This window comes from Lonchura striata, chromosome 1 (genome assembly GCF_046129695.1).
Source record: "Lonchura striata isolate bLonStr1 chromosome 1, bLonStr1.mat, whole genome shotgun sequence".
Taxonomy (NCBI): domain Eukaryota; kingdom Metazoa; phylum Chordata; class Aves; order Passeriformes; family Estrildidae; genus Lonchura; species Lonchura striata.
In genome coordinates this window covers 118,180,886-118,206,321 of record NC_134603.1, presented here as the reverse complement: position 1 = coordinate 118,206,321, position 25,436 = coordinate 118,180,886, and the positions used below count along the sequence as shown (strand labels likewise).

Sequence of the window (25,436 nt, the reverse complement as noted above, 5' to 3'; positions counted from 1 at the left end):
GTCTGCCTGGCCATTTATTTAGCCAAGGACGCTCCTGTTCTCAGTTACTAGCACATCATTAAGTCTCGCTGTCTTGAGAGTAACACAGGTATAACCAGATGCAGTTCTTCGCCCTGATATAATTAATCCTGACAAGCTTTCTGCTTTCCACGTTTGCTCAGGTGTAAATACATCTCTCTGGCTATATGGACACATAAACCCAAATGTAGAACTGCTTCGCTGACATAACTGTTAAAAAAAAAAATCAGCCTGAAAAGCAGTATAATTTTCTTTGAAAAGGTGATGTTAGTTATACATACTACCTCAGGGTTTAGTGGAGCTGGTGCTTAAGAACAAGAAATTGCAAATGTATGGAGCAGCTGCAGCCTCCTCGTTGTCCTTTACTGCTAACTGTTGTAAATATGCGTGTAGAGAATGTACTTGCCAAAAGTTGTGGCTCTGCTGGGAGAAGTACCAAAAGTTGTTGCAGTGACAGCTCCCCTTGAGTACCTGTGGACACAATAAAAAGATGCAGCAGTTTCAGACAAAGGTTTTTTAGGGTGTTTTATTTCAGAAATACTTGATTGTGTGTTGGTGATTTATAAGACTAACCTGCTAGATTCAGACTTAACATCTTGGTGGTATGTGAGGCTTGGACACTACTGTCAAGAGTAGAAGGTATTTTGGCAGTACACAGTTTCTTCTGTGCCACCTTCAGGAGGGAATTTGGGATTTCTGTCAGTCAAGTAAGTTCCCTGCTAGGGCATTCCTGTGTAATTGTATATATGGTGGTAGTCTTATAGAAAGATGATTCTCAGCTGGCTATGGAGATCAGAAAATGAAGGCAAGGTTTCAGCATCTCTCCTGAGTTCCTGCTGGCAGCAGAAGTGACTCTTGCAGGCAGGAGGCACCCAGCCCTGTCCTGTCTCACAGTGGGCAGATTTGGGGGGGTGCTTCAGAGTCTCTGCAATAGAGGAGCCAAGCACAGACTTAGCAGAGTTTCCTGCTTTGTCATGTATCCCATGTGAAACCTAGGGCAAGACCTGCAAGGCTGTATTTTGAGGACACTGCTTAGTGCTGTAGACAGGTTAAAAAAAAAATCCCAGTTGGGTATTGCTTACATTTTTCTAGGAATTTATGATGCAAGCAAATAAAGCTCTTTTCCTGTCTGTAAAGTTAGACTAGCTCTTCCCTTATCTCACTTAGGTGTTACAAAGGTAAAAATATGAATGCTCATGGATTATTCATGTACTGGAGTGTTAGGGACCATGCTTGTAGATCAGATAAGCAGAAGAGAGAAGGATCTTTCACACTGCTAAATATGGCAGAAGCAGAAGCAGTGCTGGTGTTGCTGTGTGGCCAGGGACAGCAGGGCCTGAGGAAAGTCACTCAGGGAATCTGTACAGGAATGTCACTCCGGAAGATGTGCTGGCACGTGGGGCTCCTGGAGTGCCTTATTAAATGCCAGCATAAAGTCAGGTGACCGAATTGCCATGTTTAACTAATGGATTTATAAAGAGGCCAAATTGTGTCAGAAAAACAGAAAAATAAGTTACAAAATAATCTCTACTCTTCAATGGGCAACTCATAGAGATTATTTGGGGGAATAATAAAATCTGTGAAGAAGTTAGCTGCAAAGTAACAGAAATTATATTACGAGAGTAAAACAGAAAAATAACCAGAAGATAGATGCTGTTGTTGCATGGCTTAGGGAAAAAAAAATCTAAATAGCTCTGCTATGCTGGTAGTAGGATACTAAACTATTTCTTGGCCCTAATCACCTGATATGAATACAGGTTTCAAAGGGGTATACTGTTGTATGGCCAAGATCGGTATCCACTGACTCCACTGACTTATGTTACATGACTCCGCTGGTTAACATTACAGATTTGCAATTGAAACTTGGCAATTTTGTTGATGAAAGGCATGAAGGAATATGATGCAGCTCTCTGTCTCCTAGCTCTAAACTGGGGAAAATGCAGCAAACTAGTGTAAACACTTTTTTTCTGTCAGTTGACAAATACAACTTGGTGTGTAAACAGCGAGGCATTTGTTGAATATGAAATTGTTTTTTTTTTTTAATTATACTTTAAATTTAGTCTGTGTTTTACCATTGAAATGCTACAATAGTTAAAATGAAAGTTCTCTAAGGACCTGCTTTGCAAGTAATGTCTCCCCTCAAGACTGTGGAGGTCTTTCGGGGTTCATTCTTTCAAATATCTTTTGACTTGGCAGGATCATGATCATTACCATTATTTGAATTGGAGTGTCACTGCAAAGTCCTGCAGTGCCAGTTACTGTACAGCACATTCTGAGGCCCTGCCCAAAATAGTGCACTGTCTAAATGCATGAGATGCAGATGGGTGGGGGAAGAAAATACTGTCCTGGTCGTATGTCTGGCTGCAGTGGAGCAATGGCTAAATTTGTACTTGGAACTTCATTAGGGTGAGGATATCAGAGCAGAGAGTGTGCTTCACTGCTTCTTGTACTCCGAGGCAAGGGCAGAGTTCAGCAGGACCCCTCTTCTCCCAGATGCTTTGGGACAGAAGCCAGCTGTCCCTATCGCTCTTTAGCTGACAAGAGTTGTAGCAGCAAAAGTACTCAGCTTTAGAGAGCTCCTGCCAGCTCAGCTGCGCCTATCGGGACTTGCACCTTGTCTGAGATAGTTTTGGCAGCAGCAGCCTGTGCCCTTTGCATGGCCCTTAAAATGCCCTGAGTCTGAGACTCCTTTTAGGTGACCTTGCATGCAGTTTTGTCCATTAGTCTGGTCCTTGCAGACTGGAATTCTGAGCTCTGTAACCTTTACCTCTTCTAATTCTGTTGGTTTTTTTTAATCATACTGTATGAATCCTGAGCAGCACATAGTGGAAACCTGTTAGATACTCTATTAGCTTTTAAAATAACAGAAAAAGATCCTTTTTTGATTTGGCACCCTCAAAAAGAAACAAGGTTATGTAGTTTTATCTTCTGATGTCCCTGTTGAAAGTAGAATGCCTCTTTTCAGACCAAATGCAAGGCCAGTAGACTTTAGAGGGTTTCTTTGGCTTTCTTCCAGAATACCACCCTTTTTTTAAGGTCAGTCTGGTAGAGATGCATGACTTGATTAAATTAATACTGCAAAAATTGTAACCAAGAATTAAAATAGAATAAATATATTTAATATCATAGCTTTAAGGCAGATGTGTGCAGATACGAAGACATAAATAAAAAAGAAACCCTCAAATGTGGAAAACAAAGTTTCTTAGGTACTTCTGAAAATCCTGGTAATAATATCTCAATCTGCAGTTTTTGTAGGTTTTAGTCCAGGTATGTTGTGTTCACTTGTAATAAAAAGCATTCCTTCTTGAACTTCGATGCATAGCCAGCTCTATAAGGAAAGATTTTTTGACTGTGGTAATTTGTTCTGTGTTGATTAACATTTGCACATGGCTTCCCCTGAGGTCCTCCTGCCCTCAGCCCACTCCACCTCCGTGCATCCACCCCCAGGGAAAAACAAGATCCAGCACAGCAAGTGTCAGTACTGAAGTAGTAGCACAACTTCTTTGCTTTGTGCTTTTTTCTTTGCAAGGGAGAAAATGGGAGTCTTGCCACAAGGGGAGACTTTGTTTTCCTCTTTCTGTTGTCTGTGATCCCCACCTGTTGTATATATGGTAAAAATATCTGGGACTTATAACCCAGCAACAGTACGCAGCTAGAGTCATGTGTGACCGGGTCAAACACACACTCGCTGGAGGGTCATGGCCAGGTTACTAAGTCAAGGCTGGCAAGTCTCCACGATAATGTTTTCTTTCTCTCTCACTCTTTTTTTTTTTCTTCTCCCCTTGTCTGTCTTCCAAACAAGAGTTTAAAAAAACCCAAACCCTCATAACAATGCAAACTATTTAAGCATGACAAATTCAAAGAAGTTTTTTATTAAAAAAAAAAAAAAGGAGGGGTCGGGCAAAGTCAATGATATTTTGGATTTAATTTTATAGAATAGTTTTATGTGGCACATGAAAGAGAGAAATTTGTATTGAAACAATTGAGACCCACTTTCCCAGTTCCTGGCTCTTTCTTGGAAGATGATTAAAAGCAGACTTTTTTTTCCAGACGAGACATAAAAATTAAATGATCTACAGTATATAGTTATTTTTTCAAATGTTTGGAGGCTTATAAATAACTTCTACAATGAAATGCACACATACAAGAAGCAGAGAATCTGGTTCTAATTACTTGTACTTTAGTTGAACTTTGGCGTTTCCTTTGACTTTCTGCCTAATGTATGTGAGCTGAGTGCCTTGCACTCCTGCAGTGAATTCACAAAAAAAAAAAAAAAAAAAAAAAGAAAAGAAAAGAAAAGGCAAAAAAATCCAGACTCTTGTTGGTGCCAACAAAAATGAGGGTTAACAGAATGTTTTGACCAAATGCAACACTTTGCTATTCACCCTAATTAGCTGAAATTGCAGCTTCCCACCAGGGACCCTGAGCTCAGTATTCAAAATTCCCTTGAGGCTATCCAGGAAATGCCATTTGCTTTACAACTTCTTATTCTTTTAAAACTCAACTGTCCAAAGTGTGCATTAACATGCAAGTTTAATAATCTAAGCTTCTAGGAGAAGATGAAGCATTTTGCAGTGCCTGCCTGCTTCTTGTTGGTCTCAAAATAAAATACCTTCTCCATCTGTCAACACGGTTTAGCTGGCAGTAAATTAGCTCTCAGAAAGCACGCTGTGCTTTTAAAGATCTTATCTGCTACTTTATCTAACCTTTAGAAAAATTTCAGACATCTTAGGAATTGTGAAGTGACCGATTGTTTGAGTCGCTGTGTGCTTAAGCTGCATTCAGGTGTTGGGTGACAGCACCGAGGCTCTGTTGTCTCAGGTGAATAAGGATCCTGAAGTGTCACATCCCATAGGACAAGAAAGCAGGGCAACAAAAGAAGTCGCATTTTTTTACTCTCTTTTTCCCCCCCCTTAAATTCTTCCTAAAGTTGTAGGACTGCTTTAAAAACGCTTCTTCTGGAAAAGTCAACTGTTCATGGCCCATCCTTTCTTTTTTTCCGTGTTGCTTGTGTAGACATGCATAGAAGAAAGCAGCATCTGCTGTCATGCATCCATTAGCTGTCAAGATGTTGCAAAAATAATAACACTTTATACCTGCTGAGCATGGGTTGCTACTGGTGCCTGCACAGGACTTCTGCCCAGGCACTGCAAACTTTTTTCAAATAAAGAGTTACAAAAGCTAAATCCAAGGAAGAATAGTAAGCCAGCAACTGGAGTAAGAGTAAAGCATGTATGAACACAGGTTCAAGCTTCTCCAGAAAACTGCACACTTTGCCTGTGATCAAAATTGAATGTACCCAAACTGGGTTTTATTATACAAAAATGCACCAACAGCCCCCCCACCCCAAAAAAACCCACAAATAAAAATCCCCAAACCTGCCAACCCAAAAAAACCCAAAAAAAATTCAACAACAACAACAACAAAAAAAAAAAAAAAAAAAAAAAAAAACAAAACAAAAAAAAACCAAACAAAAAAAACCAACCCAAACTATTTAGACAGTAGCTCAGCTAATGAAAGTATTGTTTTTAGTAGATTAATGGCACATGTATATATATGGGTGTTTTAGAGAGGGTCTTCTGATTTCCATTGGCTCTTTCCTTATCATATACCTTTTCAAATTGTCCTGAAAAATATTCTTTAGCAGTACCTTCAACACTTCACTTGCTGACTCTGTTGTGTATTAAGGTGATGGCATAATCTCTTCTGGATACAACAAGCTCTTGTTGTTTCTGTAGTGCTTGAGGGACCTGTCTGATGTACAATACTGGTTGTAGTTGGAACACTGCTATTGGATGCTGATGCTTGTTTAGGATAAACTGATGAATAAACAGAAGTGTATCAGTATTATTCCTAAAAGTATGCTTTCCCCAAACTGAAATCACAGAAGGATTGCAGGAGAGCAGTTGTTTTATTGAATGACACAACCTTGTTTTCCCATGGGGAGCCTAAAAGCTGCCTTTTAGGTGGACTGAGAGAGTTGAATGAGCTAATACAAAACACATTGTCTGCTGGTATTGCAGTTTTAAAGCTAAAATTTTATCATTCCATAGACTCATTGGAAGCCACCATAATTCATGTATGAGCATGAAATAAAGCAAGGAATGTTTGGGGCTTCTCAAGGGCATTTGATGAATCTAACTTTAATTTAGAAGTACTAATAGATTATTGATTCAAGCAGGGTGGTTTTGCAGAGATCAATAACAGAACACTCTCTGTCTCTCTTAAATACCAAAGATTACTATTGAAAAGAAATTATTATTCTCATATAAGTTTTCATTAATAAAAAGCTTCATTAAAGTTTTCTTGATGTAGTAGGAACACACAGATGCTTGCCAAGTTCAGTTTATTTAATACTGAAAAATATTACTATAATTCTGAACATTGTCTTAATGTCACAATTTATGGAGCCATGTTGTTTTACTTATTTTAGTTTTCTGTTTCTTCACAGCCTCCTTATTGTTAGATATATAAATAAATTGGAAAGGTATTTCCTTGCTTAGATCAGAGCCTTAATACTTTAGCATTTATTTTCTTCCCAAGAAGAATCTGTCCTTGAAGTTGATACTAGCTCAACCCAACGAAAAAAGGCAGAAAGGGGCCCTTCTCTCACCAGTAATCAGAGGTTGCCTCATGTGCTGTGATGCCCTCTGTGAATTCAGCAACACATGGATTGACAATGAATCATGAGTTTAATACAAACATATCATCGTTGTAATCTGAAAAATATCATGTACAGTAAATCTTGTCTAAGATTTTTCCATTGAGTAATATTCTTTAGGGCCTGCTGTTAGTACTCTGGAGATTTAGCTCTGCTGATAGTGCCTAATATTTCTGGCTAGATCTGAGTTCACAGATCCTGTCATTCCTGTGTATCTGTTGAAAAGTTAGAGGGATTTATCTGAGAAGCAGCAGACAGCTAGGTGAAACATGAAAATGTATTGTGCATCCACAATAAACGTGAGGAATGATGACAGCATATCATAGAAAACTAATGCAGATGTTTTGGAAAGATGTAGTTCACATGTCTTTTCTTGCATCGTAGAGCTTTCACATCCTTTCCCTGAAAGGGGTTGCTGGCTTTTCAACAGGCTCAAAACAAATGACCATCTAGAAATATTAAGGCAATAAAGAGATGTGGGGGTCATAATATATAAGTAGCTTTTTCTCAGTGAGGTTTCCTGATATACAGGTCCTAAAGTAGGTAAGGAATTGTTACTGGTTCTAGTACTTTTATGGATTAAAAAAAAAAAGGACAACTTGTTTAGGGAATTTTCACTTCAGGTCTCTCACTATTTACATATATCTTAATATGTGCTGCTATCCTGCTAGGTCAGAACTGCATACTGACCTAGAAAAAGGCAAGATATTAAAAAACTCTCCTGAGATTAGGTACCAATCACAGTTTCCCTTTAAAGGCTGATATCCAAGCTGCACACATGGATGCTATACAATTCAATAGGCTAAAATCAGAACATGAGTTCAAAGTTGTCCATTTTGGGAGCCAGGTAAGATTCATACCTTACATCTAAATTACTGGGTACTTTAAAATACAGTTTTGAGGCTGTAGGATGTAATGCTGCTATTATTTGCCTTGCTTAGCTCCCTTTAAATTTTATAGGAAAGGCAAATTAATGTTTATTATGGAAATAAAGGTATGGGCCAGTTTGATACTTACAATATGGTTATATACAGTAATTTATTCAAAATTATTATGAATCATTCAATTTTACTTTTTTTTTTTTTGTAGCAGTTGAAACTCAGAGCACCAGTTCTGAGGAACTTGTTCCGAGCCCTCCTTCACCACTTCCACCCCCTCGTGTTTACAAGCCCTGTTTTGTTTGTCAAGACAAGTCATCTGGATATCACTATGGTGTCAGTGCTTGTGAGGGATGTAAGGTGAGTGCCATTATCTCCCTTTCCTTTTATAGGGCTGCATTTCATCCTAGGAGAGGGATAAAGTAATGCAGTTTGGTGTGACTTGATTGTCTTCAAAGACAGCTGTAACTTTCTTGCGTGAATTAATTCTGGGTCATGACTAAAAACAAGTAAATTACCATCATTCTTGGAATTAATTCCCTTGATAACTTCTGCCAAATATGTCTTTCAGGGACTTCCTTAACTATTGACTTGCATGAGAATGTGGTCATAGACGTAGACATAATCAAAGAATAAACGGAAAACATTTTGAGACTCTTCATTGTACATCTGTAGGTCAGATATTCCCTGAGATCACACATGGCCCTTGGCTGCTCTTGGCCTGTTTCTGTGTACTTCTACCTCTCTGTACTCAGGGGGTGGAATTTGGGAACAGGATCTGATCATCTGGAAATTTTTGGTGTAGTCTCTAGCTATGTAACTAATCTCAAATCAGTTTGGGAATTTGAGGATTAGCAGGTTTGTTATTTGCAAAATTTAATCTATCAGACTTCACTGCTGGTACATCTGCCACCTGCCTTCCACTGCTGTGATTGTCAGAGCATGAATTGATGGCTGTCCATAGGATGCAGTAATAAAGCACACCATTCCAAAGTAGAGAATACCTGAAGAGAAGACACCCAGCAGAGAAGAAATGTTAGCTACACCTTGTTTGTGTGGCAATTATTGGAGGTATGCACACAGTGTGCTCTTCCATGCATGCAAGGAAGAAGGTAGAGTGAAAAATGGGAAAGAATGATATCATAGGGCAGATGGTCTCACAGATAAATTTGTTAGCATACCCTAGTGCAATGATCTTTCTTAACAGTTAAAGAAAAGACCTATGATTTTCATCCTTTAGCTTAAAATAGATATGTAGTGTTTAGTACAGTACTAATGCATTCTGAAAATGTGACAGGTGCTATAGCCATATAAATAAAGTTCTTAGAATAAATTAACAAAAGGCATTTTGCTGGTTTATTTTCGTGAAATGATATATTTTTCAGATAGTGTGCAGTTAGACATTTTTACTTTATCCTTTGAGCCTTCAACTTCTTCCATTCTAGTGGCCTTTTTTACTTAAATAAAATATCATAGTCCTTCATTTGTCATTAGACGAAATACTGAAGGATTGAAATCTGGTTTCCCCCCTATTTTATATCTGTAGAGACTGAATTAGTGAAAATAACTGCTTAATCTCACCTCAGTTTTAGAACCTCTTTCTGGTAGTGAGGTTTTTCCTTGATGTTTTGTCTGTATTTTTTTATTTTAGATACCACAAAACTGTCAAAATTTAACTGTTTGAAAAGAAGAACTATGGAAAGAATATGCTAAAACTGGTTTCCTTAAGTAAGAAATCTCATCATACTCAGATGCTAACATGCAAATGCTGGTAGTGTAACTTGCTCACCCACATTACCTCTAAGCACAGACATAATTGCAGACCATAGCAGAAAGGTCACATGTCCCTAAGAGTTCATTCTTTTTGAAAAATATGTGAAAATACACTGTAGGACTTTCACTGGCCTATTGCAAATCGTTTTCATAAATAATTGAAGCAAGATCTCACTTGTCAAAATACATGAGGAAATCCATCTTGTAAGGTGTTAGCCATTACTCAACAAGAACAGAAATATTATCTTCACTTACTTGCTAATTTGCAAGATGGGGTAATTCAGCACTTAACGATAGCTGATGTTAAAAGAACACAAAGCCTGTCAGTCTATGAAAAATAACAAGATTCCAAAGTAGTAACTTGGCTGCTTGGGTCTGGTAATATTTGGGTTTGTTGATGCTAGCTCTGCAAAAGTTGGACTAAGGTTTTATGGAATCTATTCCATGGATTGAGTCAAATTCCTTAGTGAATGATAGAAAATGTCAAGAACATGATGTGGCTGCTGAATCAACTGCTGGTCCCTTTGGTGGACAGTCAGGTGCTACATTTGCTGTTCAAAGCGGTCTGAGCTTTCAGGTCAACAGAAGAGGTGAGCTGACTGTCAGCAGAAAGCACATAGCAGACTGCAACACCAGAGGCCACCTCAGAAACCTGTGCTGCCAGTTCCTGTTCTTTCTCTGAAGAATGTTACCCTTTTCTCTTGAGCTCTTTTTGACTGTTTGGTTTATTTTTCTTTTCCTTCATCTTTACAATTGCTTTCATACGCTCATCAGCTGTTGGTCCTGTACCTCAAGTAAACTACCACCTTGAACTTCTGATTTGTATCCACACAGGCTTCTGCCTGTTCTCAAGTCTACTTTCCCCCTCTGTTCTCAATATCAGTTCTTCATGCACCTCTTTTCTTTATAGCCTTCTTCATACAAAAATTAGCCAGTTGCTTTGCAAGCTTCAATAAGCACTGAGAACTAAACATTGCTGCTTGAGGAAGCCTTCTCTCCTGTGCATCTGTGCCTTTCAGTTGATTAACCTAAGTTTATTAGAGAGCCTGTGTTTCACTGAAGGCTTCTGCTTGGCATGGGGCTGCAGCTTCATGCTGATTCTCTGGTAAATCAAGGGAGCAATAACAATGAAGAATTCGTGTTAAAACCTTTTGTGTAGTTAGGAAACTCAAATTCATTACCCCTTTACTTTGAAGACATATTTCCATGCAATTTCAAGGAACTGGTTTTCTTCAAGACCTGTCACTGAACCTGACCAGCATATTCAGAAGCTGTTGGGATGGGGAGAGGCAATATCATTCCATAAGAAGCTAGACCAATATATCAGCCAATCCCTTTCTTTCTCTTTTCATCTGATTGTGTTGCAATTTTCTCCTTTTTCACTTCTATTTTCCCTTCTTTCTTCATCAAATTTGCAATCTCCATTCTGTGATGTTAAATCTTAAATTCACTCATTTTTTCTCCTGCATTTGCACCTTCCTCTGTTCTGAGGTCCTTTTCTCAAAGCTTTTCCTTTTTTCCTTTCTGACTCATTTACCTTTCACTTTGAACTCCTGGCAGTCTTGTTTCCCAAGGGAAACACAAATGGAAAACTCTGCTCACATCATATTTATCTAATTAGGACCGTGATCTTTTGTTTCTCTCTGCTGGCTTTCCATTGGTTTTCTTCTAGTTTTCTCTCTGTTTCATTCTCTTTTGCCTTTCTCCTTTGAGCTCTAGTGAAGCTGCTGCCACAGTGATCATTATTAGTCATCATCTAATGCACAGAACAGTTTTTTGTCCTGCAGGTTTTGGGTTGATGGCTGCCTTTGATTCATCAGGCTTTCTTTTTCCTGGCTTTCAGGACTCGTTCCTTGCTTATTTTTCAATATCTTCTGGAATGGCTCTTTATCCACTTCCTGATGCCATTTTCCAAGGTTCACTTCTTTGATTTTCTATTTAAAAAACATTGTTTACTGACCTCTTTTTATGGTAGAGCAATGGGGGATGTCATGGCAATATTCTGCTTATGACAGGTGTATTTTTAATTGAGACCCTTCCAGCCAGGAGCCCTTGGAGAGCTGTGGATGGGGACTGTGACCTTGTGATATTCAATTTGGGAAACACTGTGCTGTAAATTTTATCTTCCCTCAGCTGCCACCAACCCATGGATGATTTCCAAAGTACCTCTATCTCTGACTTCTTCCCTCCCATCTTTCTCTGGTGTGTTGTCTTGCTCACCTCTCTGCTACCTTGGACACAGAGTTTATGAAGACAGAACTTTCCACCCTCTCTTTGTGTCATCACCAACTATAATGTCAGTTCTTTCAGATATCCTGTCATGATGACATAATTTCTGACCTGCAATATTCTGTTTTACCCTATCTGTTGTCATTTTTTCTCCAGATTCTGAGAATCTGGCTTCAGCTGCCTTAATTGTCAAACCATTGCTGTGGTCTTCTCACATGGGATTGATGCCTTCTCCTGTCCTTCCTTCCTCTTTTCCCACTCACTGTCTTCCTTGGTTCTTATTTTTCCAGGTACCTCGTAGCAACCTCCTAACCTCCTTTGCCAAATACTTTAGTGACTTTGCTGTCTTATTCATTACTGGGGTTTTCAGTACTGTAGTAGGAAGACTGTTCTGTAGCTTGTGTTGATAATCATTTAAGATTTTTAGAAGATGGAGTATTTCATAATAGGCCCAAAAAAATGTGTTTCTGGGTTTATTTCTGGATGTTACACAAAACACAAAAGTGTATGTGCCTCATACCTGGTGATTGGCTTTCTGTATGTATTAGAGTTTCAAAATCAAACTGATCTTCACAGTGTACTTGTATTTTGTAAGAAAAATTCCATAGACATTCCATCTTTTTATGTGTTAAACAGTACATTGACAAGATTCGGCTTATTTACAACTTTTCCATTTTGTAAACTGCATGGCATCTCAGAGGTGGGTTTTGGAATCTACTTGTGTTGTTTCATGACCTCAGTTAGAGATTTCTGAGATCTTCCTCTTTTTTTTTTTTTTTTCCCCCACAGTCTCTGGGTGTTGCTAGATAGCACGCAAACAAATTCCATTGAAAATGAGCAACTTGGATTTATCCAGCTGGTGCAAGTGGTTATAGTGCTGACTGTCACCAAACGCTCAGCTCTTTGGTCCTGACTTCAGTCGTTGTTGTAGCCGGGTTTGCAGAAAGGGGGACTGAGAGTAGTGGGCTGGATTCCCCACACAATGCTGGCATTGTGTGGGTGAGGAGGAGAAGCTGGTGTTCTGGCAGCTTCAGCTGTCTCTGAAAGCCTTGTCTCTTGTTCTGGGCGTTTAAAAGATGGCATTCCTCTGCTGACAGTAGTGCCCAGATTACTGGCTTGAATTCGGTGGGCAGCAAAGATGCCTAGAGCAGTTTCATGGGAGAAGGCAGCACAGCATATAAGAGGGTAGGTTTATGGTCCAGCAGTTTTGTCTGAATGATGAAGATGCCTCTCTGCCTGTTATTGATGCTAACAGACAAAAATGTAGATAAATCGGCTTCAATACTGAGTGATCCCAAGTTGGCTTTTATCATAAAATAAAGATAGGTTTCCTTCCATTAGAGTTTTCATATAGAATCACATCTAATGTGAGATCATTAAATTAAAAGGGTAGCGACATTTAATACATTTTCAAGGGTCTTCAGCTCTGAAAATATGTCTGTTTGTTTGACATATTCCTGGCTCAAATATATATTTTTATTATGGGAAAGACTTGAAGCAGTATGAAAAAATAGGCTTTGATATAAATCTTGACATTTAGGTCTGTAATTTGGTAGGACTGACTCCCCAAAACCGACAAAATACACACAGGGGAAAAAAAAAAAACTTGAGAAAATGAAACCGTTTTTGCTTTATTCAAATTTGTTGCTAAGCTTAAGATGTTAAGCTTAGGAGAAAAGCTGTCATTTTGTTACAGTTTTAACTTAACCACTTACAGATGCAGTGCAAGGCAGTCCCAACACTCAACTAGAGGCCCAAAATTACTTGCCTAACTTTGAAGGCTGGGCTTTCTGCAGTCTATTAAGAGAGAGAGAAGCTCCTCTGATTCAAAGCATCTGAGCCAGATCTGCTCTGGGTCATCCTCTAGAACAGCCCATCCTCATGAGCCTTTGGGTTAGGTGCCCAAGCACAACTGTGTTAATGTTCTCTGATATGATGTTCCCTATGATTATGTCCCTCTGGATGCTGAGGGGCTTGGTGTTTCCCAGTTGCAGGCCATGAATCCCTAATCAGCATTGGTACAACTGGTTTACAAAATGCTACAGAGAGAGAGAGAGGGAGGAACTGGCTTTCATTTTATTTGTTTATTTGAAATTTGATGGCAAGAATGTTGTTTCCACCCTGAATTATATAATGATTCTATGATATTATGCTTTAGTCTGTGAGAATGTTGCTGAAAGAACCTAAAATATTTTATGGATTGTTATAAAAAAGTTCCCTTTATGGAACAGTGTCCTTTGGGACAGATGCCTTTTCCTTTTAATAATGTCTCTTACATCATGTGAGAACAGATTTGCATTTTCTTAGGCAGTTCTGGGATTGTGGAGGTATCTTAAGCAGCAGTGCTTTTTGATAACATCACTCTTGCACATGTTAGCTCCTAGCTATAATATAATTATGTTTAAGCCTATATTTATGCCTCTTTACAGGGAATTAAGAATCCAGACATACAATTTTCTCAGCTATTTAGCAGTAAAAAATAAAAGCACACTTCATAAAGCTGGCTAACTAACATTCCATGTATTTGGTTTCGTTTTCTCGTCATATTTTAATCACCTACAACTGAAACAGAAAGTAAGAAATGTAAACTTGAAAATATGTGCATGGTTTGATTTGTATCAGGGAAAGAAGTAACATTGTTTGCATCAATGCAGTGGGAAAAGCTTCTGTTGGTTCAAAGAAAAATATAGATCAGCTTGAATGATCAAGCTGTATTCGTCTCCATTTAGGCTGTATCAGCGACAGTGCCAGCAGTAGAGATGTGTGCTTTCATCCATGCACAGCTATGAAAAATCCCTCAAATCACAGAAAATTGCTCCTAGTTTCAGTTAAATCAACAATACTTTTTAGAAGGTGAAAAATGTATTTCAAAATACATTTTTGCATACTATTAATATAATCTGATATTAAACTGTAAGCACTTTGTAGCATAGCAACATTCCAAGCCATTCATTTGCAGAAAGCAGTGCCATATGCAGAAAGACACTAAATGAGTTGCAACTGCTTTAAATGTAGTAATGAAAACCTGGACATTTTATTCATTTTGTGCTATCAGAGGAGACCTGATTGTTTCAATGCCATTCTTGAAATTTTAGCTTTTCAAATAACAAACCCAGGAAGGTCAGGTGCCCCATGAAAAAGGTGGTATCTATTTCAGTAAGTTCTCAATTATTTTTTGTTTCGTTTTGGTTTGTTTGTTTGTTTTGTTGGTAAAACTTTAGACAGATCCTGAATTTGTTTTTAAAATTTTAAGATGGGAAGCATGTATTACTTGGAAGCACTCTTCAGAGCAAGCAAACATGATGAAATAGGTGGGATCAGATAAAAAAAAATTTTTTTACCAGGTTTACTAAAATCTCTGGGTCGTGTGAATGCCATAAATGAAGAAATAAAATCACTTGCTCACCATGACAGGTAGAAAAAAAGTAAATTGTGTTGTGTGCCAAATATGCTTTCCAGTTCTTTGGACCCAGGTTGTGAGTTATAGCTCAGCTAGTTCCCTGTGCTGGGCTTCTGGAGCAGAGATGGGCAAAGAGCAGCAGTGTCTTTGTGAGGGTGCAGCACCTACATCCACAGCTAATCTTCCTCTTAACCCTGCTCCTTGTCATACACCAGGGGTTCATCTTAAACTGTGAGAATAGTTTCTTTTTACTAATAATTACTGTAATTTTTTTCTGGCAGCCATGTGTTAAAAGCACAGAGATTATCCCAAACTGACTTTCTAACTGTACTAACCCCACTGCTCCACTTATGTGTGAGCATAAGGGCTAATGTCCTGTGGAAACAGGAACTGGAAAGTTCTCTCTTATTTTCCATGAACCGTCACATAACAATGTATAATTGTTCGGCTTAAATCTTGCACTCCCTTCTCTCATAAAATTCCTGATACCATCAGTGAAGGCTTTCTTAAAAAAGAACAGCAATGTCTGACTCTTGAATTCTGGTGTGTTGGTGACCAGCCATATTTTGGGGCACAGTTTGGTGTGCTGTGTACCTGAAAGGTTTCTGGTAGCAATTGGTGTTCCTCCTGCAGGCAGGCATCTCCTGTGGTCAGTTTGGGCACAACTGTCCCATTTCAGAGGCCAGAAGGAGTTATCTGAGGTAGATGTGGACTCTCCTATTGTATGCCAGCAAGCCATAGTACCCATGACTGTTTGCAAGAACATTTCCTAATATAAATGTAGCCTTCATGCCTGCTGACCTTGCATATTTTTTCAGGGTCTTTGGCAGCTAACTAGTCCATAACAATTGCAATTTTTTCATTGTTGTTATTATTAATAAATAAAATTATTGAGTCTTACTCTTTTTGCAGTGTCTATGCCTTTCCCTATCTGGGAATACACACTGTAAAAAGAAGAAACTTCAAATTTATTTGTGTATGTACATGTTGTTGCTGGAGTTGAATAATAATTTCTCTCAGCACAGTGGATGGTTAAGAGTCCTTGTAGATGTAGTGATGTAGTTGTCATATTTCCATCCAGCTTTCACCTGCCCATAACCCATATGGCTTAATAGCAAATGGCTGAGAGAGCTCGGGCTCACACTGGATCAGTAATGTGCATGTGGTTTACACCTTCAGCAGAATTAAGTGAATTATATCCACGTGTAAAAGTGCTGTCTATGCAAATCATACTGTGAGGTACGACCAGAGATGCCAGAAGCAGGCGGGCTGCAATTCAGTTTAGCACGCTTGCCTGCTGAGAAGTCTCCTGGTTTGCAAGTAGGGAATGTGGAGTGTGTTTTTATTTTCTTGTCACTAGGTTCTAATGGGTTTTACTTTTTCAATTTTCTTCACTAGAAAGAGGGGAAAACCTTTTATTTTGTTCTCATCTTGTCAATCAATTTCATACCTCTCCATTAGTTTAAGGACCACATGTGGCCTTTAATTATAGTTGTAGAGTACAGGCTGTTCTTTGCACACTCACAAATTGTACAAGTGTAGGAAAAAATGCAGCTTTCCACCATATTTAACACAATATTTTATAATATGATCTTTAAAAGTATTGTTTGCAGATGTAATCCAGCAAATAAGGAAATAGGGCTATCAGAGCAAACATCTCAGAATTTGAATACTGTGAGATTTTCCAATAACAGTATTAACCTATTTTCTTTATACTATGCCATATTTATGCAATTACAAATGCCTAAAATTACAATGAACTAGCTTTCATTTTCTAACTCTGGAACTTAAAAAAAATTCTCTTGATAGAGAATTATATACAATTGATTTGTTGAATGTAGATTTAGGATAGCTTGCTGCACTCCATAAGAAAGTGCACTGTTTTTCGTGTTGGAAAAAAGAATAGAATAGCTTGCCAAAAGTAGTTCTGGCTGAGTGTGATTTTGGTGCTGGTGAGATGGTTGAGGTCACTGCTGTTCTTGCTTTAGGAATCTTTTCAAATTGTAGTTTGATTTTTTTTCTTAGTAAGTACTTAAAGACTTTCTGATTGGCACATCTTAGAGAAGTAAATCCAAAATTAAGGGGTTTCATAATGGTAGAAAATGGAATTAGTCATTATCTAATTCTGTTCACACTTATTTATTAAGTAATTCTTCAGGTGCTCTTTGTTTGCTACAATTTTGGAATTTACTTTGAATTATGCATCTATCTGTATTTTCTGGTTATTGTGAATCATCACCCAGTTATAAATGGTCAGATTCCCAATTTTCAGAAATACTTTGGCCTTGCAAAGTAGCCTTCCATCGCCATCTGCACTTGCTGACTGATCTGATAATGGAAACAGAGATTCTTTCTAATCCCAAATGAAGTGTTCCTTTGAGGAAAATTTCCTAAAGGGGTATTTGCTTTAGATTCTTCTGGAAATTGAGTGCAATTGAATTTGCATCATGGATCCCAGAGCTGGTCTTCAGATTTGTGGAGCTGGTCTTTGTCTGTGCTGTAGCAGAAAAGACAACTGGATGTAATTTTCCAAGATTCAGTATTTCCAAATGAAGTCAGCTTCAGAGATTCTTTATCCAATTTGTTTATTATATGCATTCTACTTTTTCTTCACCCTGTAAAACAAAACAAATGCCTTACTAAAAAAAAAAAAATCTTTCACTTTTGAGTACCCATTAAAAAGAGCAGAAAAAGACAAATTGAGACATCTTTCCCTCTTTGTATCTAGATTGTAGTGAAGTTTTGAAATAAGGATACCTTGTCTCCTGAAAATCATGTAAATTACATATATGTTGTGTTCTTATTATTCTTATTATTTCAGAGGAATTTCCCATATACAGGGGACACCTCTATGTGTGACACCTGTGCATCTCAGTACTTCTTTTATGAAAATTTGTAGTGTTAAAGAAGTCATGCACCCAATTCTGTAATTGGTACTTTTGGTAAGTTGGCATGGCAACTGTTAAAGTGGTGTGCTGCTGCAGCTGGTTTGCCAAATATTCAGAGTCCCTACTCATAAATTGTTCTTCCTCTTGATAATAAGCAGGAGCCCCCACACTTTCCACAGCTCAACTTAGGAGACAGCTGAGAAGCAGAAAAACATTTTTGTATATGAAGTCCCTTATGATTTCATGTGGCCATGCTTAAAATTTCTCATTTAATATATTTCAGTGGGAAAAGTTACTATTCAATAAAAACTGGATCATAATATATAATGCTGTATTTTAGAGGGGAAAAGTATATTGTTTCTGGATCCCCTGTCTAGAATAATGGGTGCATAAATTATAAGGTGAGACACAGTTACAAGTAGTGCCAAAAATGTAGATTTGGTTGGCTGTAAATGCAATCAGTGATTTCATTCCAGCTATTCAGCTGCCGGAGGGGAGAGCCAGCAGCCCCCAGCCAGTGCACATGATCAGGGTCTGCCATTGCTTGGTGTCAGGCAAACTGATCAAATGCTTATGAAGCAAGTTTGTTCTCATTTTAGAGTCTCTTTAAAAGCAACAATTTAATGGGACCCATTACTGTCAGCTGTGGCCAGTTCCCTCTCCCTCCTCCCAGGCACTTAACAGGGAAAGCAGAGATTTATAGCTGTGGTGTAACCACTCCAATGGGCTACTGTTCACTCCTCCTGCAAGTCCTTGCTGGCTGCTCTCCAGAAGAATCTTCCAAACAGGAGAGAGGTCTTCCCTCTCTGTGGAGTGTTTGCCTTGCTTGGAGCCCTATGCACCTGTGATAAATATATATGCAAATTATTAGGTCCTCACTTCAGTGTGTGCTGTGATCCTTACATGCTTTCTGCTCCAGATTTAGCAATATTTAAGTAGAATATGTAAGAGAGAGAGCTCTGCAACCCATAATTTTTTAAATGAATGAGCACAACATTTTTTGGGGCTTTTTTTTGATCAGGGTATCAAGGCATTTCAGAGATGCTACTGCAAATGGTCTTGCCCAGTCCACATTTGTCGATACTAATGCACAGTGGTTGTTACATGTACAGAAAGAAAAGTGAAAACTGCGTATTTTTATTTAAAGGAAAGAAAAGGGAGTGTTAGGTGAACAGTAGACATGCAAGCACAGCATCCAGGAACCAAATGGATGAACTAACTAAAAAGACCTTTCCTCTTACCCTAAATCCATGTGATTTTCGTAAACTGAAAGAATGATCGTCTTGTGATTATATGAGCTCTGTTCTTGAATCTGGCCATTGATTGAAGTCTGCCAGGGGAGGGAGAAAACAGGAAAACATCTTGCTAAAATTTTCCTGTGTTAGATTAAGCAGCTTCACTCATCTCTGAAAGGTCATGTTTTCTCATAATCAAAGTTGCCCAGTCTGAGACTCTCCCTTGCTTCCCTACAGCTTGGCTGCATGGTCCATGGGGCAAGGCGGATACAGCACTGCATTTGTCCTGAAAGCTGCGATGCTTTTTCATCATCTCAGTGTGATTTGCATCTCAGTATTGGGGTTTGCAACAATATACATCTCCCTAATTACTGTTACACTAAAAGCCTTTATTGCTTGAAGGAACTAGTCAGTTGATTCCTCTGGCTCTGTTTCTGCAGTTGCTAATCCCTTGCACTGGCACAGACTGCATTTCATCCACCTTTCTCAGCCTGCTTTCCCATGTTGTCCAGACTGTTTTGACCATGGGATGCTCTGACTCTGTACGGAAACTGGGCAGGGGGATATAGCCACTATCTAACTCTTAAAAATGGTGGGATTTCCAAGCTGGTCCAGCTCCAACTCATCCCTCTGCTGTCGCCTTTGGTAATGAGTTTCAGCTGCAGTGTGGAAAGGTAATTTTCCTTGACTACTGCCAGTACTAGAGAGCCAGACTTGCATATTTCTAGGTGTTTACTTGAACTCTGTTTTCTAGTCTCCAGGCATCCAAGTTTCACTAAACTCTAGGCTTTAGAGGATTTTAGTGGATAGTTCTGTATTAGCAGAGTTTCTTTGTGGCTGAACACAGGGGAATGACAGTGCAGCATAAAGTAGTAAGTACAAGATATTACTTGCCAGATTTCAAGAGATCTGGTACAACATATTTGTTTAGATGTCAACTGTCAAAACTAAGAGCAAAAAAAAAAAATATGGAGAGATAGTGAACGTGTGTTGGTGAATCATTCAGATAGATGCCTGAAAACTGTACCAGGAAGCATAATGCTCAAGATATCTGGTTTATTTTGGCATGTGTATGTCCATGTTATATCATCTGAGTATTTTTAAGTTGCTTTCTGCATTGTTTTCATATGTCACTTCATCCTTCCTTAGAAACTTCTTTGCTGTGGATCAGGCATGTTTTAAAACTCCTCCCAGGTCAGACAAGGAGAATACAAACATGCTGGGTGTTGAAGGTAAGCAGGGGCCATGCTGTGGCATGGCCAAAGCCAGCTCTTTGCCAGCACCCACAGGCACCCACCCAGCCATCCAGGCTCAGGCTGGGCTGCTGCACTGGCTCCAGGTCAGCTGGGGCGAGAGCAGGGAACAGCTGGCTGTGTGCGCAAACTGTGCAGAGCTCTGCTAGCGTGAGGGGAATTGCGCCTCAGCCAGCTTGCAGGCATATATAAATATTTGTGGCATAGTTTGCATTATTATTTCAGCTGAGCTCTAAACATTTGGTTGCTGATAGCAGGAAAGAAACTAGTGCCGCTATAAATTTCAGTTGGTGCAGAAATGCAGGGATTTTTGTACCGGCTGACAATTAAATAAAGTCCCTGAGCCTCTTTTGATAAATAACTCTGCTGCCAAATATGTGCAGGAACTCTGCAAGCCTTTGTGGGGGAAGGCTGGGAGGGGAAAAGGAGGAGGACACAAAGGCTGCCTGTGCAGGGAATTTCCTTGGAGCACACACACACACACCTTCTTTCTCCTGTGTAGGGTTGTGTTTGAGCTTGCCCTTTCCTCTTCATGTTTCCATCTCTGCCAAGCAGCTAAATGGAGAGGTTAATTTGAGAGACTGCTACAAGTAATTGCAGCATGGTAATTGCATAGCTAACATGAGTCTTTTCCTTGTCCTGCCTGCTGAAGGAATCTGCATGTCACTGCAGGGGCATAGCTTGGTGGAGATTTTTTGTTTGTCTTTACTAGGAGTTCCACTACTTTATTAGAGCAGCTGTTGTTTAATGTCTTTCCATTGTAGCTCTGTGCAAAAAGAAACAAACGAAAAAACACCAAACCAAAAAAAATTAACCTATGTGTGTCCTAGTAAAATTGTGACATTGTCCACAGAAGATGGTCCCCCCACTCCAGCCATCCAAAAACCTAGTGTATAAAAACAAAGACATAAATTATGACTGTAAACCAAAATCAGTCATACAATTGAGGGATAACAATTTGAAAAGTCTTCTGTGATACTGTGCTTCCATGCAGGAGGGCAGCTACATAAATGGTTTGGAAAAGTGTCATTCTTTACGAAGAAATACTGCGCTTAATTAATTCTTGCTCCTGGGAGGTCAACCTGGGGCACTCATTATTGTCTTAATTGGTGGTATAAATCCTGAGGCACTGGCGGGGAAGAGAGGAAAAAAACGATGAGCAGTTAGCAACATACAGCCTTTTGGATAAGTGCTAGCCAGTTGTACAACCATCCTAGTGACATTTTATGGTTTTATTGGGTTATAGGTCTGATCCTTCACAAATTAGGTTAAAGGGAATTGATTTGCATAAACAAAAATATAAAACAACAGCAAAATGCAATAATTAATTCCTGAGTTCTCCATTAAACTGTGTGAAATAACTCAGAAAAGCACTTCTTTGATCTCCTGTTATTTGTATTAAATTATATTCATTACTGTTCCCATCTGGAGTTTCATAGCAGGCCAAAAATCATCCTACAGACAAAACTGAAAGGAAGTTAACTGTAACTTTTTAATTATATACATTCCATCTCCTTTTTTTTTCTTAATTTGAAAAAAGCAGATGGAAGCACAGGCCAGTGCCTTCCTCTCCATTTAAATCACTGAAGTGGAGAAGCAGAAAATCTCAGCCGTTCTTTCCCCTCACATATTGTTTCAAGGTGATGACTGTTCTGTCTGGAGACTTTGACATGTTTGCTAAAAAGGTCAGGAGTTCAGTGAAAATCGAAATTGTGGAAAAATACGTGCGTAGTCCTATGGATGCCGTGGTACCCTTGCTGGAAGAATCCAGTTGTTGTAGATTTGCACTTGATGGAATACATCTCCCCCTTTTTTTTTTGGTAGCTGCCTCTCTGCCAGCTGGCCAGCAGAAGTGTTTCAAACTCCCCAGAAATTGGGGGCTGGTTTTATAGAATGATGGTTTATAGAATGTTTTTTACATTAAACCTAGGTTTGTGAAATCACAAGATGTTTCGGCAAGGGGCACAATAAAAAAATGGTGGGGTTTTTTTCAGCTTCACCATTAGGGACTAATGGCATTACTAGCCCCATGAAAAGTTTTCTTCAAGCTCTGTCATCAGATTTTTTTCCCTGTGAAGCCCATAATGCCTTTTTCACCTTAGAAACTATTAGGATTTATCAAACATGGCTTGCTCTGTCTTTGCTGGTGAATTTTTTGTAGTTGCAGATGAGTATCCCCACTGTGGTAGCCTAGAGAGGAGTGACACGTTCCTCATCTGCTCATCCATGTCCTTTGGGCCCTTATATCTATTTAAGAAATAAGAAAACCCTGAGATATGTCAACCTTTTCAATTTGTATAACAACAATGAAAAGATAATAGACTTTTTTTCCCCTTAGTGGATTGCTCTTAAATCCACAGGTCTGTACTTCCATATACAAGATGTGGAATGGCAGCTTTTATTGCATTTTTAGCTTTAATTTTTATTGCATTTTGAGTTCTGTCAATTCAAAATAATGAAATTCACTGCCACACTGGTTTCAAGAGCAAATTTAGGTTTCTTTGGCCATAGAATCTTAGGGCTGGTCTGCATCTCCAGAGTAAATGGATAGACAAGCAGAAGTGTGGATGGCAAGCTGGAAATACCAGCAATGACAGACAAAGCCAGAGCCCTTTCCAGGGCAGGCTGGTGCTGAGCTTCTCCACCACTGGCCGGCTGACATTTCTAGGTGCTCTCTACCAGCTATTGAAATTTGTTTTTGCAAAGATCTTCCTGTCCTGCCCTGACATACATAATCAGCACAATTTTCCTGCTTTCTGGCAGTGAGCCTTCCTTTACTTATTGTTGTAGCTGCTTCCATTTTGTGCCAGCAGTGGTTTCCAGCCACAATGTCAGGCAATTAATTTGTTTATTCTGCAAGCCATGACTTCCAAAGTGTGATAGACAGTGCAGACATCCTGGAAAAGTGCTGTGCAACTGGGAATAAGCTCATTTGAGCTTCCTTTTAGATAGTTGCTTTGGTAGCTTTCATTACTTGTGGGGTCTCCTGTTCTGGCTGCAGCCAAGTTTGCTGTGTGTTTTATCTGTATGGTATCACTGAACAGCATATGCTGGGTTGTAGATCTTTTGTAAGCCTTTCTGTTCAACTCCAGTTGCAGGTTTGCATGTTACCTAGGCCTCCCAGAGTAAATATTCCCGGTTAACAAGAGCCAACCAGGATTTGGTGAGGCAGGAGTTTTTTGTTTTCTGACTGCTGCCACTAGTTAAAAATACTGCAAACTACATTTCGTTCATGCATGTACCTGGGCAATTCCCTGTTCACAGAATAAAACAGTTTTGTGCAGATCCCATTACTGAGAGATGCCTTAAATGTCTGTTGGTGCTCCAGAGAGAGTAAGAATGGGAGGTTTACCTTCTCTAAATACATTTTACAGGGTTAGCAAGGATAGAGGGTAACTTAAATGATTAAAATAGAGAGACTGAAAAGAGGCCATAAATCACAAACATTTATTTCATAAAAAGTACACATATTTGCTCAGCCCCTATTTCAGAATAAAGCTAAGTGCAGAGGTTTCAGGTGTGTGGTGGGCTGGATTTTCTTTTCAGTTGTTACTGGTATTTATCTTTCATCTCAGAGCTCAGTCAGAGTTTATAAATGACTGATAAAATGTACCATGGAAAAGTCCTTCCTGCTCCTTTGTTTCTTTTATGATATGCTCCACTCAGAAGCTTATTTTGCAAATTTACCAAAGAATGGCCTCTAAATCTGCAGGAGTCATAGCTGGCTGCCTGTATTTGGGGGTAATCAAAGCTGAACCAGATGAACCGAGCAGGCTGTTCAAACAGATTGAGCTTGCAATAGCCCTTCTCCGCTGATTACCCTGTCCCTGGCTTGCAGTGCAAGTTTTCAGCTTGTAAGCCCACTATGCCTGCAAATAAGACTTGGCATGCCCTGTGCTGGCAAAACATTTTTAAGACGTTGTGATCAAATGATCTATCTCTTCATGCATGTGCATGACTTGAGCTCTAAATAATCTGTTTTGCCAAAATCAACTGGACAGTGAAGGAGAGGGAGCTGTATATATTCCCTATCAAATATGTAAGGGTAGCAGTTCATGCTAATAAATCCATAAGACTTCGTAAGTTTAAACACTTAACTTTGTCTTGAGGGCTCATCCTTAATGAGGTCCTTTGTATTCAGATAGCCAGTGGCATAACAGCATTCAAAATATTACTGAAATAGTTAATATTCTCTGTGGGCACTCTGTTCTGTACTGAGCTCTCAAAGTTTGACTCATTCACAGGCAACTGCTGCAAGAGTAAGTGGTTAATGGGATGAGGTGGTTTCTTCAACATTGTGTTGAGGTTGGATTGATTAAATAGATTATTTACTTCTATGCAATAGACCTAGGAAGCCAGGTTTGTTTGCTGCTTGATACATATGGTTTCACATATCACTCTCTGCTTTCAGTGCAGCAGGTAAGATATCAACACAATTAAAAGTGAAAAATAATCTGTCTGCTCTGCCACTGGTGGATGCTCAGGGAACACACGCTGATACAATAGATTTCTGAATAATTTATACTCAGCATTTTTTCCTTGCACTCGGTAAATGAGGATGCCTAATGTGGCATGGTCAGAGTGATACTCTATCTGTCATCCATTAAGATAACAAGATTGGTGGGCCTGGGAGGAATGTAGCATGATACACAGAAAAGATGAGATTAAAACATGAAGTGTTGGTCCAAAATGTTCTCTGTAAAGGATGCTGATAAAAACAGCTCCGAAAAACAGAATTAATTGAAAACTGTGATTTCCACAAAGCTTTGTCTTCTCTAAAATAAAAACACAACATCCACGTTCCTTTCAAAAATTGTGGATAAAAGGAATATTGGAGTAAATCACTCTTCCTGATAGGCCGTCAGTTGTTTCCTCTCCTTTAAATTTAAGTACTTTGTAGGTGCTATCAAAAACAATTATGTACGACAGTAATGCTTTATGTCTCACAGAATGGGATTTTTTTTTTATATTCATGAGGCTTTTTAAATTACAAAGAAAAAATCATTTGTGATTGTTTCTGGCACTGGAGTGTCTCATCTCCCATCGCAGAGTGTTAATTTGGATGGGATGCTAAAATATTTGCATAAAAAATGGCTCATGT

General features: G+C 39.0%; 1 protein-coding gene across 9 annotated transcripts in view; it reads left to right on the top strand.

The window, feature by feature from the left end:
- The window catches only part of RARB (retinoic acid receptor beta), a 320,022-nt gene that overhangs the window by 245,389 nt on the left and 49,197 nt on the right, over window positions 1-25,436 (top strand). For 7 of the 9 annotated variants that reach the window (XM_077787082.1, XM_021538079.3, XM_031503873.2 and 4 more), the window contains one exon: window positions 7,769-7,917. In XM_077787082.1, the coding sequence (XP_077643208.1) occupies window positions 7,769-7,917 (149 nt within the window). The remainder of the gene's footprint in view (window positions 1-7,768; window positions 7,918-25,436) is intronic. The other 2 variants (XM_021538080.3, XM_021538076.3) reach the window with 1 other exon arrangement.